At 64.0% G+C, this 19,003-nt stretch overlaps 1 protein-coding gene across 1 annotated transcript in view; it reads right to left on the bottom strand.

Moving 5' to 3' along the window:
* Positions 1-1,240: 1,240 nt before the first annotated feature.
* Positions 1,241-19,003, bottom strand: part of Adamtsl2 (ADAMTS like 2) — a 29,334-nt gene continuing 11,571 nt past the window's right edge. The window contains 10 exon segments of the mRNA XM_048345762.1: positions 1,241-1,465; positions 2,544-2,688; positions 4,581-4,757; positions 5,444-5,614; positions 7,029-7,184; positions 7,283-7,496; positions 8,345-8,471; positions 11,163-11,260; positions 14,959-15,331; positions 16,292-16,643. Coding sequence (XP_048201719.1) covers positions 1,347-1,465; positions 2,544-2,688; positions 4,581-4,757; positions 5,444-5,614; positions 7,029-7,184; positions 7,283-7,496; positions 8,345-8,471; positions 11,163-11,260; positions 14,959-15,331; positions 16,292-16,643 — 1,932 coding nt within the window. The 3' untranslated portion in view covers positions 1,241-1,346.

The raw sequence follows: 19,003 nt of genomic DNA, 5'->3' as shown, positions 1-19,003 counted from the left end.
ACTTCCTCCTTGCTGGCCTCCGTCCCCTCTGTGTACATTATAGGTTTATTTGAAACAAGCACCCGTCTCTCCTGGCTCACTCAGCACCTACCTGGGGCTTGCAGGGAGTCGCCGGCTCCCCGAGGAAAGCAGAGGGCAATAAACTCGTCTCCTACACCCCTGCTCGGTGTCTTTAGTCTGCCCCGGGCCCAGGGGCAGGGGCAGCTCTGAGCCAGCTCGTGGGGGTCTGGGGGTCTGTCTAGAGGGTTCTCTGGTCAGGGGATCCCACAGCAAGCCTAGCTTTCTGCCTCAGTTTCCCCAAACCCCCAAGCCATGCAGGCAGGGTCCTGAACTAGGGCTCCGCTCCGGATCTCAGCGTGGAGCAGGACTGGAATTGCAGGAGGGGGAAGGACTGTGTCCTCGGGAAGGCCCCGTGTGAGCCAGCACCCTGAGGCCCCCTGCCCCTCACCCACAGACTCAGGCGGTCCTTCCTGAGGCCCGCAGGCCCCGCCTCGCCCCTGCACCCCCCCCCCCCCGTGCCCCCGCCGCGCCTCTCCTCAGCTCAGGCTCAGCTTCTGTGGCGTCTCCTCAAGGACCCGTGTGCGACCCCAGACCCACTCCAGCGCCACCCCCAGGTCCCAGAGCCCCTCCCCCGAGGTCCCCTCCCCCGTCAAGCCCACCGCGGAGCCCAGGGTCTGCCAGCCTGGCCCACCCCCCCGGGTCTCCAAGCCGTCCGCCAGGAGCAACGGAGGTCCCACAGCGCCGCCATAAATACGACCACTTTATTAAAATACACCGGGGAGCGTCACGGGGACGCCCCACCGTCCATGACCAAGGACACCGTGACGGGGGGGGGGGGGAGGGGGGCTCTTCCTGGGCGTAAAGTGCACGGCCTCTCCCGGCACACGAGCGCTAATGGGGGGCGGGGGGCAGTGCAGCTGGAAGAGAGAATCCCCCAGGAAGGAAGGAATGCTCTAATACCACAGGCCCCCCCCCCCAGCCTGGGTCCCCTCCCACCCCAGCCCCAGGGGAGTCAAGAGAACGAGATTCCCCCTCTTGCCAGCCCATCGGCATGTCACCTGGGGAGGGCCTGGCCGCCCCGAGAAGAGCTTGGACTGTGGGTTCCCGGGGTGGCGGGGGGCAGAGCCCAGGGGCCGCCTGGCCCTAAGTCCAGCCTCGTGCGGTAGGGTGGCTTCACCGGGGGAGGGGCTGGCGGACTCTGCCCCCCCCCCCCCCGCAGGGCAGAGCCGAGATGCACCGAATGCAAAGTCCCCTCCCGTCCCGTCCGCCGAGGCTCAGTGTCACATCTTCACAGCCGGGGGTGGGGGGGCCCTGTAGGATGTCCAAAGAGGGGCCCCGTCCCGGGCCTAGGAGTGGGGGGGTCGGCAGGAGCGGCAGCAGGCCTTGCTGTAGTACCAGTGGCTGCAGAGGTTCACCTTGATGGCCAGGGCACAGTTGGTGCCCGGCTGGTCCTGGCAGCTGTCATCTGTGGAAGGGACGCGGTGCGGAGGGGGATGAGGTGCAGATCAACGAGGTCACCCCAGAGACCCCCCCCAAACATCAGGAGCTTCCTCCGCCCAGGGCAGCCCCAGCAGCTGGCACCTGTGGACAGGCGGATCCCAGGGCCTCGTTTCAGGTGCAAGAGCCACAGGCTCCACCAGCTCCCATTCCCCCGCCTGCCCCCTCCCCCACCTGTCCCCTCCCCCACCTGCCCCGTCCCCCACCTGCCCCCCCTGTCCCTCACCTGGGCTCCCTGTCCCCACCTGCCCCTCCCCCACCCGCTCCCTCCCCCACCAGCCCCCTCCCCCACCTGCCCCAGGTCTCCAGCTCTGGCTCTCCGCCGCCCCCCCCCCCCCCCGTTCCCAGTCCCCGCACCCCCTCCTTCCCCAGGAAGTCCCAGGCCTTGTCAAGTGATTCTCTACGTGTACTCAGAGAGGTGAGGCCCCAGGGGTGTTTATTTTGTACCAGTCCCAGGGCTTTTGTGTCCAAGGCTCGCACTCTGCCACTTGAGCAACAGCTCCAGTTGGAGGTTCAGAGTCTCATGGACTTTCCTGCCCAGGCTGGCTTTGAACCCCATCCCCAGAGCTCAGCTTTCTGTGAGGCCGGGGTTGTAGGTGTGAGCCGCTAGCGCCTGGCTAGGGACTAGGATTGAAGGGAGCCCTGCACCCCTCCCCCAGGCCGGCACAGCTCCAGGCCCACAGACGTTATGGCTCAGTAGACACAGTAGAACTCGCCCACCTCTGCGTGCTTATCACACGCACACACGCACACACACACACGCACACGCACGCACACACGCACGCCCCTCAGAGCCTTGTTGATCTGCTGGGCAGGAAACCACAGACCCTGCCCAGCCCCTGCTCCGGGGTCCAGCACCACGCTCTTAGACGGAGGCCCCCTAGGTCCCGCCCCCGCCCCTCGAGTTGCCTTCCCGTCGGAGGCGGCCAGCGTCCGGGCCCGAGCAGAGCTCTCCGGGGGCTCCCGGCGTCTGCGGGGTCTCCCTCCCAGCTGGGAGCAGCCAGGCCCCGGGAGCCTCCGTGCCTGCCCCCCCCCCCACCCCTCACCTGGCGGTTCCGTGGGGCAGGGCTGCAGGTCGCAGGCCTGCCGGCCGACGGGCTTCACCAGCGGGTCGCAGCCGCGGACGATGTCGGTGCCCTGGTAGCACTTCACGTCACGCATCCGCACGCCCACCCCGCACGTCTTGGTGCACTGGGGTGAGAGGGGAAGACACGCCGCTGCAGAGCGAAGCCCCCACGTGCGGGAGGGAGGAGGGGAGGGGGGGCTCACCCTCTAGCGCTTGCCCTTCCCCACCCCGCCCCACCCGGGACGCTGGGCGCGGAGTCCCACGGACCACAGCCCAGGTCACCACCTACCGCTGGTGGCTGAGGCTGAGCAGAAGTGACCAGGGAGGGAGGGAGGGAGAGAGGACCCGGCCCGCCAGCCAGAAGAGGCTGGCCCATCATGACCAGACCAGCCCTGCCTCAGTTTCCCCAGCCGCTTAGGGAGGGAGGTTCCCCCTCCTTGCCCAACACATGCTCCGATTCCAGCCGTCTCAGGTCTAGGCCTGCGGAGCGGTCCAGAGGAGCCCAGGGACAGCCGCCCACCCCAGGGACCCCACGCCCCTCCTGCCAAGGCCCCCCAGGTGGCGGCTCCCCAACTCGAGTGCCCCCCCCTGGGGCCATCTGGGACCAGGGCTAAGCCCATGGAGCAGGTGGCCCCTCAAGGGGGGGGGGTGCGGGTCAGTGTTCCTGGGGCCCAGTCTCACGTCTGCACCCTCACCTTGAGCTTTCAGGTTTGGGGTCTGGACACCCACCCGCCCCAGTGGCCAAGACCAGGGGCCCGAAGGGGCTGGGCACCAGGGCCCCTCTGACACTGGCTCTACTGTCCCTAAGTGGTGGATGACTGGTGTGGACACCCACGTCCTCGGAAGCTCGACCCCGGGGTCACCACCTGGCCGAGGGACCCCTGCTCTCCAGACTCCGTGAGTGGTCAGACACCACTGCCCCTCCGGGCCGGGAGGCCTGGGGGCTGCAAAGCCCCGGAGCTCAGCAGCGGTCTCCCGGGGGAGGGGGGCGGGGGGAGATGGAGGGCAGGGCGGCAAGGCAGGCGCAATGGCTCTGCTTCAGTGGCCAGGGAGCAGCTGGGGCCCGACACCTGGCACCCGGCCTGTGAATTGAGGCTTCTCACCCTTGAGGCTCCCTGCACTGGGCTTTGGGGGCTTGTCTTGGACCTCTCCAGGTCTCCTTGAGGCTCCCAGGTTCAATACACCCCCAGTCCCTACAGCCCCCCGGACGGTGGGATGTGCCCTGAACTTCAGTGCGTTCTTTGAGAAATGGGAACCCAGTCCCTTCTTGGGGTACGGGGGAGAAGAAAGTGGCCTCATGCGGGCGGGTGCTGGGCCCACGCTGTCCACTCAGGCCCGGCTCTTGTCTGCAAAGAGGCGAAGCCTCCGCGCCTCGAATCCCACGCACTGCGTACGCCAGGGTCCCGAGCCCGGAGGTCCTGGGGCCAAGGCGCCCACAGAACAGAGCAGGGGCCAAGCTTGCGCTGAGGAGCTGCTACAGTGCCCTTTGTCCTGATCCAAGGCCCCCGCCCCACCACTAACCTGCAATGCCCAGTCCCAGGCCCCTCCTCCCCGCCCCCCCCCCCCAGCCCCAGGGCCCCTCTGTCTTCCCTTTAACGGGCAATCTGAGGCCTGCAGTACAGTAGCATCAAGATGTAAGCATATCAAGAAGCCCAAAGAAGGGGCTGGGGATATAGCCTAGTGGCAAGAGTGCCTGCCTCGGATACACGAGGCCCTAGGTTCGATTCCCCAGCACCACATATACAGAAAACGGCCAGAAGCGGCGCTGTGGCTCAAGTGGCAGAGTGCTAGCCTTGAGTGGGAAGAAGCCAGGGACAGTCCAAGGCCCAGGACTGGCCAAAAAAAAAAAAAAAGAAGCCCAAAGAAAAACCTAACCAAAGCACTCTTTGGGTGTTCAAGTGGCAGAGCATCCGCTCCGGCATTCTGTCTAGGGCCGGGGGGGAGGGGAGGGGCGGGGGTGGGGGCCGATCTCAGGCCTAGCTAGAGGCAGCCTGGGAGGGGGGCTGCGGAAGCTCACCTCTGACCAGGGGCTGGTATACCACTTGAAGCAGGGCCTCTCGAAGCAGGTGCTCTCCTCGGGGGGCTTTCTGGCCAGCCCGCACTCGGGACCATTGCGGGTCTGGGGTTTCCCGTTGGCTACCTCCATGCAGAGAACCAGCCGCTTCTTCACACCCCGCCCGCAGGTGGTGTTGCACTGGGGAGGGGGGGCAGATGGGCGTCAGGAGGTGCTACAGGCCGGAAGGACTCTGCCCACCACCCCCCACCCCGCCCCAGCCTGGCGCTGTCACTTCGAGGGATAACAGTGTGGCCAATAGCACTGGGGTGAAAAGCAACAGATCCATTGGCCATGGGCTGAGAACTGGCTGATTCCACAGGCGTTTGGCCTGGAACAGCGCCGATCAGCAGCAACGTCGCCCAAGCCATCTGTTTTGAAACAAATTGGCGAATGGCAATTTGGCCGAGGGTGACCTGGTTAACAGCAATGTGCCTGAAACAAATGTTTGGGAGCAATTCGTTTTCACCCGAAGCGGGTCAGTGCTGGTGAGCGTGATGAAAACACCTTGTTCATGATAACTGGCCCGTCCCACGGGCCGGGCCGGGAACCAAGGCCCCGGCATCCACGGTCCCGGGTGCTGAGTCCTGTGCCCGGGGGAGACATCGCCAGCTCTGCAGGCCGCGCCCCGGGCAGCTCAGCGCCTGTTAGAGTTAGGGGGTGGCCAGGGACTTTTCTGCCTGTTTGGGTTTGTGCATTTCAAGGTGCGTTGAGTGGACCGTGCCGCGTCGCTTGGAACGGGTTCCTTGCCGTGCCCGGTGCAGAGCTGCCCTCGGCCTGGCTCTCACTCGGGTGCCGCTCACGCTCCGTCCCGGACACTCACTCACCCGCTCCCAGTCCTGTGCCAGCCAGTGCGCCGGGCAGTTCCGGTCCCCGCAGGGGTGGATGGCCAGCGGCTTCGTCTCCGCCTGGCACTGCGACTCGGGCACCACACGCCCGTCGCTGGTCTTACAGTACACGTGTCTGATGGTGCGGCCCTGGCCGCAGCTTCCACTGCACTGGGGGAGGGGGGCGCAGAGTTAGGGGGACCCCCTTCACACGCACACACCCCCCCCCATCCACGTCATCCCCAGGAGAGAGCAACAGCAGCTCCCCGGGCAGCATGGGGAAGCGGTTGCCATAGTAACCACTTTTTAAATAACATTTTCTGTTCTAATTACAGAAATAACATGCCCAATGCAAAACACACACAGAGAAAAGCACAGCTCCAAAGGTCACACACGCCCCCCCGCCCCCCACCCCCACCCCCCGGTGGAAGTGACCTCAGCCAGCGGCGGAGCAGATAGAGACAAACAAGGAGCCGCCAGAGAGACCAAGACAAAGAGAGACGGAGACAGACGGGGAGCGAGACACAGAGACAAATAAGGAGCAAGAGGAGACACAGAGACACAGAGACAAACAAGACAAGGAGCGAGACACACAGACAGAGCCAGACACAGAGAGACAGAGACAAATAAGGAGCAAGAGGAGACACAGAGACAAAGCCAGACACAGAGACACAGAGACAAACAAGGAGCGAGACACAGAGACAAAGCCAGACACGGAGACAGAGACAAACAAGGAGTGAGACACAGAGACAGACAAGGAGACACAGAGACAGACAAGGAGCAAGAGGAGACACGGAGACAAACAAGACAAGGAGCGAGACAGAGACAAAGCCAGACACAGAGACACAGAGACAGAGAGAGGCCGAGACAAAGCCAGACACAGAGACGGAAAGAGAGATCTGGCAGAGATAAGGACAGACTCAGAAAGAGGGACAGAGACACAGAGAGGCAGAGACAAGGAAAGACAGTGACAGAGAGAGAGCGAGAGAGAGAGCGAGAGAGAGAGAGAGAGAGAAGCAGGCATAGAGACAGAGGAAAAAGCGAGGGACAGGACAGGGACAAAAGACACAAGGAAGACCCAGAGGCTGCGAAGTCGAGGAAGGGGGAGGGGAAGGGGGAGGGGGAGGGGGAGGAGGGGAAGGGGAAGAGGAAGGGGAAGAGACCGTGTTTGGATGGGGGAGGGGGCGTTGATGTCTCATCACAGCAGGAGAGAAGCGCAACTCCCTCCCTCACACCTTTGGGAAAACTAAGACCCAGCAAGGCAGAGCCCATGGTCCCTCAGGGGCCTCTGCCCCGCGCCCCGCCCCCCTGCCCCGCGCCCCGCCCCGCGGACCCGCCCCCTGCCCTGCGCCCCGAGGCCCCGCCCCCACCCGCGGCCCCGCCCCACGCCCCGCGGCCCCGCCCCACCGCCCCGCCCCACGCCCGCGGCCCCGCCCCACGCCCCCCCCAGCGCCACCGCACCCTGCCCCCCGCCCCGAGGCCCCGCCCCCCGCCCCGAGGCCCCGCCCCGCGGCCCCGCCCCACGCCCCGCGGCCCCGCCCCACGCCCCGCGGCCCCGCCCCGCGCCCCGCGGCCCCGCCCTCACCGGCCCCCAGTCCGACACGGTCCACTGGCGGTCGCAGGGGGGCCCGGTGCAGTTCCTCTCCCCGACGGGCCTGGTGCTGGGGTCGCACAGCGCCTCCTTCTCCGAGCAGCGGATGTCCCTGGTCACCACGCTGCGCTCCCCGCACTTGGCCGTGCACTGGAAGGAAGCGGGGGTGAGGGCGGGCGTGCGGTGGGGTCCCCGCGCGCACCCCCGGGGTGGCGGAGGCGCCCCCTGTCCCTGCCCCCCGCACTCACCTCGGACCACTCGGACATCTCCCACTGGGGCCCGCAGGCCGGGTTGCGGCAGGTCTTGCGCTCCTCGGGCCGCACGGCCTCGGCGGCCTCGCACAGGTCGCTGTACACGGAGCTGTCGAAGCCGGGGGACAGCATCTTCCAGCAGCGCACGATGCGCACCTGGTAGCCCTCGCCGCAGGTGCGCGAGCACTCGCTCCAGCTGCTCGTCTCCCACCTGCTCGGGGCGGGCGGCGCGCTCAGAGACCCCCGGCGGGCCCCTCCGCTCCCGCCCCGGCTGTCATCACCCCAGGGCGTCTCCACCCCAGAGCCCAAGCCACCTCTAGGCCTCTTGCCTCATCCCACCGCACCTGCCATAGCCCTTCGGGCACACACACCAGCCTCCCGAGCCCTGCCGCGCCCTGCGGGGTCACACACGGGCGGCTATGTCCCCCCCACCAGGACTGGGATTCCTCCGGGGCCGCGGTAGAACCGAACCAAAGGCTCAGGTCCGGTTCTGTGGGCCACCAGGGAGCCGGGAAGACCCCAGCCCTGCGCCTGGGCCAGGCTGGGCAGGTTGACACAGGAGACCCGCCCCCCACTCCTCTGGGAAGACGGGCTTAGAATGAGAAGGCCAAGGCCTGCGGGGTGCGGGGGGTGGGGGGGGCAAACTAGCCCAGGGGAAGGATGTTCCGCCCATCCCAGAAGAGAGCAGATGGCCTGCGACACAGCCCACAAGAAGAAGCCAGCTTGTAGCTGCCCGCAGGGAGGCTGACAGCACGGCTTTGGCCCGATGGCCACTGCTAGGGTCTGGGGAGGCAAGAGGCCTGGGGTCTAGAAAGATGGGGTTCGGCAGACGTCTGAGAGACAGCCAGTCCTGTAAGTTCAGGACTAATCCTGTTAGCTTATAAAGGCCCTAGTTGTACCAAGTCAATCTTGGGGGTGATATAGAGTAATTCGGGGGGCTTCTAAATCCATGACAGAAAGCTATGGGCACTGCCCCCTGTCCATACACACACGCGCATGCACGGACCCCCCCCTCCATTCTCCCCCACCCCCACCCGCTGGGTGATCAGGGGCCGGTACCTTGGCTGGCACTCCCTCCCGACACAGAACTCGTGGACGGGCTCAGGGCGGGTCAGGGCATCGCAGTAGCTGTCCTCCACCTCAACGCCGTCGTATCGGACACACATGGCATATGCGGACATGACCCCTGGGTTCAGGGAAGAGGCTGTGAGCCTGGTGGTTAGCAGAGACGCCTGGAGGCCGGCGGGCCAGCCTCCTGAGCTGGGGTGAATCGCAGCAAGGCCTCTCCGAGCCCTGCTCTCTCTCTCGCTCGGGAGGGTGGAGGTGCCAGTTTGGCCCGTGGTGGGGTAGTGCTATAGGCCTCTCTCCCTGCCAGTCCCTGGATCTGACCTCTCCTCCATCCCCCATCCAGCCCAGGCCTGCCACCCGATTCACCTGTCACCAGCCCTGGGCTCAACAGAAACTGGAATCAGTCTTTAAAGAGGTAAAGCGCAAACAGAGCCAGGTGTCCTGGTACACCTCCAACAGCCCCCCTCCACCACAGAGGAGCTCCCAGCCTCCCCATGTCAGCTAACATCCCCTAGCTCTACCGTTCATCAGGGCAGGGTGTGTCCATCTTCCTGGGCTCCCCAGGACTCTAGAAATCCCATAAGGGGGACAGAAGGCAAAGGGCTAGCCTCCACCTAACCACGTAGATTCCTGGACTACACCCTGTCTCCTGACTTCCTTGGCTTCCTACCTACATCCGGGTGTCTGATGGGCACACTCCCCAAAGAGCCAGGGGGATTCAGAAGGGTTGTTGACATGAGAGAAACCACAAGGGGCTGTTGGTGCTGGGTGGTGGTGGTGGTAATGGTGGTGATGGCGGTGATGGTGGTGATGGTGACGGTGGTGATGGTGATGGTGGTGGTGGTGGTGGTGGTGGTAATGGTGGTGTGTGGTGTGTGATTATGGTGGTGGTGGTGATGGTGGTGGTGATGGTGATGATGATGGTAGTGGTGGTGATTATGGTAGTGGTGGTGGTAATGGTGGTGATGGTGGTGATGGTAGTGGTAGTGGTGGTGATTATGGTAGTGGTGGTGGTAATGGTGGTGATGGTGGTGATGGTAGTGGTAGTGGTGGTGGTGATGATGATGGTAATGGTGATGGTGGTGGTGGTGTGTGGTGATGATGATGATGGTGATGGTGATGATGGTGGTGGTGGTGGTGGTGGTGTGTGGTGATGATGATGATGGTGATGGTGATGGTGGTGATGATGATGATGGTGATGGTGATGATGGTGGTGGTGGTGGTGGTGGTGTGTGGTGATGATGATGATGGTGATGGTGATGGTGGTGATGATGATGATGGTGATGGTGATGATGGTGGTGGTGGTGGTGGTGGTGTGTGGTGATGATGATGATGGTGATGGCGATGGTGATGGTGGTGGTGGTGGTGGTGGTGGTGATGGTGTGGTGATGGTGGTGGTGATGATGGTGATGGTGGTGGTGATGGTGGTGGTGGTGGTGGTGGTGGTGATGGTGGTGATGGTGGTGGTGGTGGTGGTGGTGGTGGTGATGGTGGTGATATTGGTGGTGTGTGTGAGAGAGAGAGCGGAGGAGGAGGAGAAAGGGAGGAGAAGGAGAAGGAGGGAGCAGGAGGACAAGGACAAGGAGAAGAAGAGGCTGGTTTCTTGGGGATGCCAGTGCCCCCAAGGGGATCGCTGTCTCTATCTTCGGGGTGTCTGAGCACCCATGGCTGCTGCCTCTCCAAGCCGGGGCCTGGACGGATCAGCCGAGCTGGGTGCCAGCCTCCCACGGGGCTTCCTTTCTATGAAGGAGAAGCCCGGCTGCCATGCCCAGCTCCTCTCCCGACAGCACCAGTCTTCTGCCGGCTCTGAGGGGGCGGTGGTTTCCTGGCTAGGTCTACCTGGAATGTTCCAGGCCCCACAGACACCAGCTCTGGGGCCCAGGGAGGTGCGTGTACCAAGCTGGGGCCTGTCCATGCTCCCCTGGGGCCCGGTGACTCGCCTCTTCCTCAGGAAGTGGGGGTTCAGACGCTGCGATTCAAGCTCCCTCGGTGAGGGAACCAGACGCCTCAGGCCTCCCTTGCTCACCGCCTTCCAGAACCCTCCAAAGAGGATGTGAGAACCTGAACGTCCACTTTCTGGACGCCTCTTCAGTAGGTCTGGGGAACTAAGCTTCTAGAATCTCCTTAGCCACGCGCTCTCTCCTCTTGAACTAGAGTGGGCCTGGAGCCCAGCGTGGGAAGCCGCCCAGGGCCCTGCCAGCTGCCCTGCTCTGAAGACCGGGCCCCAGAGAGCCAGAGCCCTCTCCCGGTCGCTGTCCACACTCCAGGAAGCGATGGCGTGGAGACGTCATCTCGTCCACCCTGGGCATGTCCATGGGGCTCCGCGCCCCCCAGGCACCGCCCCCCCCGGGGAGGTGCCTCAAGTGACACCATTCCCCCAGCCAGTGACGTCCAGAAGATGCTCTCAGACCGTTTCCACAGTCCCAGCACCCACGGGGGCGCCAGGACGGCGGGAGGAGTCCAGAGCGCGTCCACCCCAGCCTCCCCGGGGCTCTGGCCAAACCGCCCAGAGGCCGGCCGGGAAGAAGCCGGGTCGGGGCGACCGCTGGGCTTGCGTGGTGCTGCAGTGAAACTCCCAGGAAGGAAGGAAGCCCCCCGGGTGGGCTAGGACCCCGACAGATGCCCCGGAGCCTCAAGGCAGGGCCTCCTCACACTCTTGCTTGTCCTTCTCATGTCTGGCTGCCTTGCTGGTGACTTGGAAATAATCTCTCAGCTATGTCTGCCCGGGTCGGCTTTGCATGCTCGGACCTCAGCCTCCCGAGGCCCTGGGATGCTAGGCAGGAGCCCCCGTGGGCCCCCAGAACCGTACCTGTGGTGCAGGTGGCGCTGCAGGGCTCCTGGGACGAGAGTTTCCACCGGTACATGTCGGCCGGACTGACGCCTTGCTTGCGCGCCTTGGGCCTGGTCCTGAAAAGGGAGGTGTGGGGGGGGGGCATGAGGGGAGGGTCAGGGAGGGGAGGGGGCGGCGGGCCTCCAGAGTCTCCACACCCAGGGGCTCGTCCTTCCTAGTCCCCGAACCTCAAAGGCGCTCAGCGGCTGAGACTCTTCCAGAAGCCTTCCCTCCTGCCTCCTTCAGCTGGGATTCTGATTGAACGGGGGGGGGGGGGGGGACACCCAGCCTCCAATGAGTGGAACTAACCCTGTGAGCTGCAGACAGCCTCAGCCCGTGGGGACGCTCAGGTCAGCCCGGTCTACACCCGCTCACGGGGCGACAAGAGGCACCTTGGGGTCCAGCTAGGCACCCACCACGCAGCAGCGCTCGGGACTCCGTGGGGAAGGGGAGAAGCTAAGGGGCCGCTCCCTCGGGCCTGCCCGGCGCGTCTGCTCTAAGACAAACCACAGCCCGCGGGGACCCTGCCCCCACCAGAGCTGAAGACGCGGGGGGAGGAGCGCCGGCCCAGGCGACAGCAGCCCCCACAGGCCGGGCCTTCCCCCGACACTCGGCCATCCACACCACCCAGCCCCTGGGAAGCCCCAGGGCCGGCCAAAGAGGATGGCGCCTCTACCCGTCCCCTTCTCGGAACGTTAACCTGGGCCAGTCCCTGTCCTCAGGCCCCAGGCCTCGGGTCCTGCACGCCTGGTAGGGTGCTCCATTCTAAAGTACTTTCTGGTTCCTTCTGTGGAGGAACCAAGGGGGTGGCAGAAAAGAGGGAGGAAGAGGGGGGCTGGGGGAGGGGGGAGAGGGAGAGGGCTGGGTCCCCTCTTCCTGGGGACTTCAGACTCGGAGTCCTCTTGGCTCGGGGAAGGGAAGCCTCTCCCTGCTTCCCAGGGACAAACGGAGACTTTCAGATGGGAATTGTCGGTCATCTCGGAAACACACAGCGTCCCAGTGGGGCCCAGGGCAGGAAGAACCCTACAAACAGGTCCTTCACGCTTGATCCAGAAAGCACTGAGCCTTGCTGACTGGGTCCACCCCCCCCCCATCTACCACCCACACCCCAAGAACAAAAACAGAAGGATAGAGCCCACCCGTGCCCTCCACCCGCCATCTTTATCTAATTACACACCCCCAGGGCCGGCAGGCTGGGTGACTCATCCCTGACTCAGGAGAGCCACTGGGTTCAAAATAACCCTGTGGATTTTATTTCTGGAGAGGCTGAGTGCAGGCACGCTTGTGCTCCCGTGTGTGCGTGCACACACACGCACACACACACACACACACACACGCACTCGCGCCGGTACGTGTGGAGCGTGGGCCGAAGCATATGTTACTCTGGAATAAAGTCCTGCTTCTATTTACACAACAGTACAGAGCCTAACAGGTTCCCTTCTTGGAAGGAGCTCCAGTAGGCAAAACACCCCGGGCACCCCCCCACACCCGTGCCCCTCCATCCCTCCCTCCGTCCCCCCCTCCGCCGCCGGGGCCGCTGCCCCTGGGGTCTTGCCCAGTGCTGGACTCCCGAAATCCCCCGGGCTACCGACGCTCCGCAGTGACCACGTTTGTTTATACATGAGCCAGAAATGTTTTCCTCCCCCCCTCCCCCCCACCACCCCCTCCCACCCCCCCCCCACCCCACGGCTTCTGAAAGGGCCCTGCGCCTCTGTGTCTCAGACGCTTGTCCCCAAAGTCCAGCCCGGTGACGGCCCCTCCCTTGATTGTCTGCGGGCCGCGTTTCTGAGAAGATGAAAATAACCCTTCCGCTCCGGGCCGCCCCTTTGATTCCGCCCGCTCCCCCGAGCAGACGCGACTTCCTGTGTTTGGACAACCGGCCGCGACGGGGCTATTTTGGCCTGGTCGCTTCCCCCCCGAGGCCCCCCCTCAACCCTTTATCTCCCCAGACCATCTTTGGGTTCCCACCGGCAGCACCCTTTGATGGCAGCCTAGCTGCTTCTCCCGACTCAGGGACTCAGGCCCCTTCTGGGTGTTGACCAACGGCTTGATCAACACCACCTAGGCATCCGGTTGGTCCTGGGGGGCTGGGAGAGGGGCAGGGACCACGGGGCTGCCGGGCAGGAGAGACGCTTCCGAAGGTGGGCTAGAGGATTTGAACACCGGTGTGTCTGAGCTGACGGGCAGGCCTCTGACCAGCCCTGCTGCTGACAGCGGGGAAACTGAGGCCCGCGGAAGGATGGAGATGGGTCCGGCTCCCACTGGGTGAACTGCCTTTCCACTGTACCGTGAGTGCAGCCACCCGCGGACCCCATGCCGTACACTGAACCCATGTTCAGTGTCGCCCCCCCCCCCAAACCCATGCAGCACACCGGATACTTGGTGCCTTTGCTGTCCGGGTTACAGGTCCTAGAAAGTCTCCCCCCCCCCCCCGTGTTCTTTCTGGAGCTCAGCACACTCACGCACGCTTACACACACACACACACACACGCACACACACACGCGCGCGCGCACAGCAGAGCCTGGGACGGACCCCAGGTCTCCCCGGCAGAGGCTTCAGCCCTCACGAGCTCCGCGCGTGCTACGGTGAGAGTGGGCAGCCATCCCGAGGGACGGGAAGAACCCCCTCCGGACCTCGCTAGCCATGCCCGGGGTGCGCCCAGCTCTCTGGGACCTGGGCTCCGGAGGGCAGTTGGAGATGAACCTGGGCTTCCTGCCTCCTTGGGCCACTCTTGGGCCTCAGGGGTGGGTAACGAGGCCCAAACGCCATTGCCTCAGAAGGGACCCCCAGTCGCCCGCACCCCCAAGCACTCACACGCTCCTTGCCCTGGCTAGGATTCACCAGTGCTCAAGGTCAAAGGGCTTCACAGAAACAAAACAGAGGCTAGCCGGCTTTCCTCGCCTGAACCCCCCCGCCCCAACCAGAAGCTACCAAGCTTGGCCCAACTGTCCACCTGCAGTTCTGGGGGGGAATGACAGCCATGAGGTCAATGACTGCCCAACTCAAACCCAGTGGAGCCTGGAGGGGAGCCCCCTTCCGCCTGGGGCATTACCCCCCAGGAATCATCCTACAGTACTGACCCAGCAGGGTAGGGTCCGCTGCCCCCCAGAACCCCTGGCCCAGTGGGTGTGGTCCTCTATCCTCTCCTGGCCTACCCCTGACCGTCCAGGCGTCCTCCAGCTGGGGCGGGGCCCTGCCGAACTTCCACAGACCCATCCCAGCTGTTCCTGACCCCGAGCCCCCTGCGGCGATGAAGCCCTGGAGCTCTGGGCTCCTGCCCTTCCCTCTGGCTGGGGCACAGGCTGGTGGCCCATGTTTGAGGAGTCACGGGGGGGGGGGGGGGAGGGTCACCAGGTGCCGTCACAGCCATGCATTCAATGACTGTTCAGGCTGAGAGTCCCAGGACCCCCAATCCTTCCACGCGGTGAACTTGAGGTGCCGGTTAGCCTCGTTCTCTGTCCCCAAGACCTCAGTAGCCTAAAGCCGAGAGTGACTATTCCATGACCCATGCACAGAAGATGGGAAGCCCAGGCCTGGGTCACGAGGCGCGCCCAGAACCGTCAGCCGGCCGTCTCCCGAACCAACCAGAACCATGACCGGAAGCCGCAGCTGACGGACTCCCTCGGCCCACGGACCCGACGTGCAGGAAAGACGCTGCGGCCCGCCCTGGCCTAGTCACAGGGCGGCCGGGGGGGTGGGGGGCCCTCACTGGCCTGGGGCTCCCTCCCCTGTAGTGAGCCAGTCCCGCCCGGGGCAGGGGAAAGGCTCTCCTACCTGGCCTTGTGAGTCCTGTTCCCAGCCACGGCAGGGAGGCTGGCGCTGCCGTTGGGGAACGGAGCCTCCGACGAGCCGTTGGTGACCCTGTCGCTGCTCAGCTCCAGATGGGATCCATTGAGGAAGTACGCGGCAGCCCCCTCGCTCTCCTCGTAATCCACGGAGAGGCTCTCGGCCAGAGGGCTCCTGGGGGCGCCCTGGGCAAAAATGCTGTTGACGGTCTCGTTGAGGGCGAACTCCTTCGAGTCAGACCCCGGGCCGGAGAGCTGGGCGGAGATGGCATTGGCCGAGAGAGACTCCTGGGAGGTGACACGGGCATCTACCTCTCCGTCATCTTTGTCCCCTGAGAGAGCTGCCCCGGTGGCGTTGTGGTCTGCAGAGAGAGACACACGGCTCGACCCCAAGTGGCGACGGCCACGGGCGTTTGCCTCCTCTGGGAGTCCTCCACCTAATACACCAATCACGAAGCGAGAAGACGAAGAGACACTGGCCTCCCTGGGAGGGAAAGGCGAGGGGAACGGAGAAGCGCCTCCTCGCACGCACGCACGCACGCACGCATGCACTGCAAGTCCCCGTTACCTAGAGTGTCAGAGTATGTGTGACTTGTTTGGAAAGAGGCTCCTGTAAGGCATGATTAGTGATGGATCCTGAAATTAAATCATTCCAGACTTAAAGTGCTCCCTACGTGAGAGGAGACATGCACGCACACGCACAAGCACACGCACACGCGCGCACGCACGCACCCATGCACATACACACACCAAGGAGCGGTCTGTGTGAAAACCCCAGGTAGAGGAGGGGAGAGAGCTGGGTTTTCGGCCGTCCCGGCGCCCCCAGTTCTGGGCCCAGCAGGCCCGGTGCTCCCCCAGGGCACCATGGGGAAGCCGGGCTGGAGTCAGGTCTCCAGGATGGAGGGGGCTCCTCCGTCAGGCTCTGAGAGCCGTTGACAGTCAGCTCTGCCTCCTCCGATCCAGTGATTTCAGGATCGCTAATATTTGGAAACACCTTTGCCTCTGTCCAGAAGACGTGGACGTTTTTCTCGTTCTTAGTCCCTACACGATAGAGCCGAACAACTGTCACATAGCCTGTAAATTGGCTCAGGCAAGAAGAAAGAAGACATTTAAAAAAAAAAAACAACCACCATGGGCTCGGGTATGCCAAGGCGCCCGAGGTGATCTGCGTGCGTGATTCTAGAACGAGCCTCCCACCGACGCAAAGGCTCACGTGAACATCTCAGCCAGCACCCGGCCCACCTTGGCCTCTCCTGCCAACTTCCAAGGGGACTGAAAGCCCCTCAAGTCACCCCCCCCGCCCCCTCGTCGCTCTCAGTCACCTCGAAAGCCCTTGCTCCTGGGGGGCCCCTCGCAGGCTCCGCCGCCGGCCGGCTCGCACACCTCGTTGGTCTCCTGGCCCCGGGCCGGGCCCGGCTCCACCTTGGGGCCCTGGGGTCCGAAGAGCCGGCTGTCCAGGTTCAGCCGCCCCACGGAGGCCTGGCCGTACCGCGAGCCGTTGTGCCGCACGAAGCCCAGCAGCGGGGCGCCGTCCAGCTCCTGGCTCTCCTCGGTGCTCTCGGAGGCGGGCTCGGAGAAGCTGTAGTAGACGGGCGGCCGGCGGCGCGCGTGGGGGGGCTGCAGCAGCGTGTACTCGAAGGTGATGGAGGGGCTCTTGCCGTTCTGGTTCCACACCTGCGGAGGAGGGGAAGTGGGACCCGGGCACACCGGGGGACCAGCTGGCCGCAGAGCGCCTATGGACGGGTCAAGGCGCCCCCGCCCCCGCCCCCCGGCCCCCAGAAGCCTGGTCCTGCGCCTACGAGAAGTCCTCAGGAGATTCCAGAAGGGGCCCAGAGCTGGGGACCCACGGCTCACGCCCGTCATCCCAGCTACTTACGAGGCTGAGATCTGAGGATCACGGTTCAAAGCCAACCTAAGCAGGAAAGTCCCTGCGACTCTTACCTCCAGTCAACTACCAAAAAGCCAAAAACAGAAGTATGGCTCAAGTGGAAGAACACCAACCTTGTACAAAAAAAAAAAAGAAGCTCAGGGACAGTGCCCAGGCCCTGAATCCAAGCCTCAGTACTGATATAAGCAAACAAAACGGGCTTGGGAACGCGAGCAGCTGTTTACGGGCCCCAAAAACATCTCCAGGAAGCTGACCAGTGAGTGCCCAGCCAGGACACGAGTGGGAGAAATGCTCCTGAAGCCAGGACCTCAGGGGAGTCGGGGATGGCTGAGAAAACGCGGGAGCTGAGCTGCAAAGCGCCACAGAAGCCAACGCACTAGAGAAAGATGGCGGAGCGGGGTGCGGGGGGGCATCCCCACCAAATCACTGCTTCAGAGCTGAGCCAGAAGGCCAGCAGGGTGGGCCATGAGGAAACACTCACCCCTTACAGCTGGAGGACAGAAACGCGGAAGGAAGAAAACAGAGGAGGCTGACTTCTTATCCCTGCTGGGCCTCCTAGGCCCAGGACAGAGTTGGGCCGGGAGAACTCGGGGTGTAGGAGTTCAAGTCAAGACACTGGGAAAAACGTGAGCTCCCAGATTGCCCTGAATCTTCTGGGCCTGGGAAGGGGTCGTTCTTTCCCGTTAGGGGTGGCCGAAACGAGGCAGGGAACTTCTCCCCACCTGCAGACACCCCTAGGGCTCTGGCCGCCTCTCCCGGACACTAGACCAACAGCTTGGATCAAATCAGATCCTCACCCCATCCGGAAGCTTCTGGAGAAGGGACTACACCCGAACTGCCCCCACAGGATCCGGACAGAGCACAGGGGACACTCGCTTACTCTGGAAGAGCATGGTGACCGGCCCCCAGGGGAGCTGGGGGGGGCAGAGGGCTGGAGCTGACACTGAGCGAGGGACACGGGTTCCGTTGGCCTGGGCAGGCGTGGGCAGAGCGGCCCAAAGGCTGGACTATTCACCCAGAGACCCCTCTCTGCCAGGAAACCCAGAGGACACTCTCTCCCCGGTGTGTGTGTGACATCCACGTGACACTGGCATCACTTAGAGTCCGTGCCGGGCGTCCTCACCGCCGGGGCCGTGGGGAGGGCCCTGTTGTACACACACACTGCCCAGCGGCCACACAGCCCCCCCCCCCCCCGCGACAGGGCGAATGGCAGCCGCTGATCAGGCCAGGAGAGTGAGTCTCCGTGTCCCATCCTGGGGGACGGCAGACGGCAGTGCCATGCTTGTCACCTGAAGGATTGGGGGGAGAGGGGGGGAGCATCTCAAACCCCCCCCCCCCAGTGATAAAGAGAACGGCGGCGGCTCCGTCGCCAGAGGCCAGCTGAGCACGGCAGGCCCAGAGGAGCAGGGGACAGCTTTGGTGCTTTTCCTGGAGCAGATCGCAGCACCTGGGGCTGAGCCTTTGACCTGACAAATAGGATCTTTGCCTCCCTCTGAGGGAGAAGGCCCAGGGCAGCCCCGATCCACCCAGAGACATGACGGTCTGTGTGCATCCCAACCCAAGTCTACACTGACTTCCTGTCCCGGCCACACTGCAGACGGACAGGCCGGGCTCCAGGAGCTGGGCCGTGCGTGCTACAGAGGCTGCCCTGGTTTACACCGACGGCGCCGTGTCACAGTGGGGGCCCCGTACTTCGGAGGACCAGAGACCTGACCCCGCGTGAGTCGCCACCCCAAGCTGGATAGGAAAGCACCAGGGTCCAGTCTGGGGAATGTCGGGAGGCCCCCTCAGAGAGGAAAGGCTCGCTCATAGCCTACACCGTGAGCGAGAACGCGGGGCTGGCCTCTCCAGGAACATCCAACCGATCTGCAGACCCGGCGACACCCACCGTGGCCAGCGTTAGCCAGATGCCCGCGGGTCACACCTGTAACCGGAGCCACTCAGGAGGCCGAGTTCTGAGGATCATGATTGAAGTCGGCCCAAGTAGAAAAGTCCAGGAGACTCCCATCTCCAATTAACCAGCCGAAAAATAACAACCACCACAAAAAATAACCCCAGAAATGGAGGTGTGGCTCAAGTGGTAGAATACCAACCTTGAGAGAAAAAGCTAAGGAACAGACCCTTGGTCCTGAGTTCAAGCCCCAGT

Source organism: Perognathus longimembris, chromosome 1 (genome assembly GCF_023159225.1).
Source record: "Perognathus longimembris pacificus isolate PPM17 chromosome 1, ASM2315922v1, whole genome shotgun sequence".
Lineage (NCBI taxonomy): Eukaryota > Metazoa > Chordata > Mammalia > Rodentia > Heteromyidae > Perognathus > Perognathus longimembris.
Note: the sequence above shows the minus strand (reverse complement) of the source record. Positions and strands in the feature narration are given on the sequence as shown.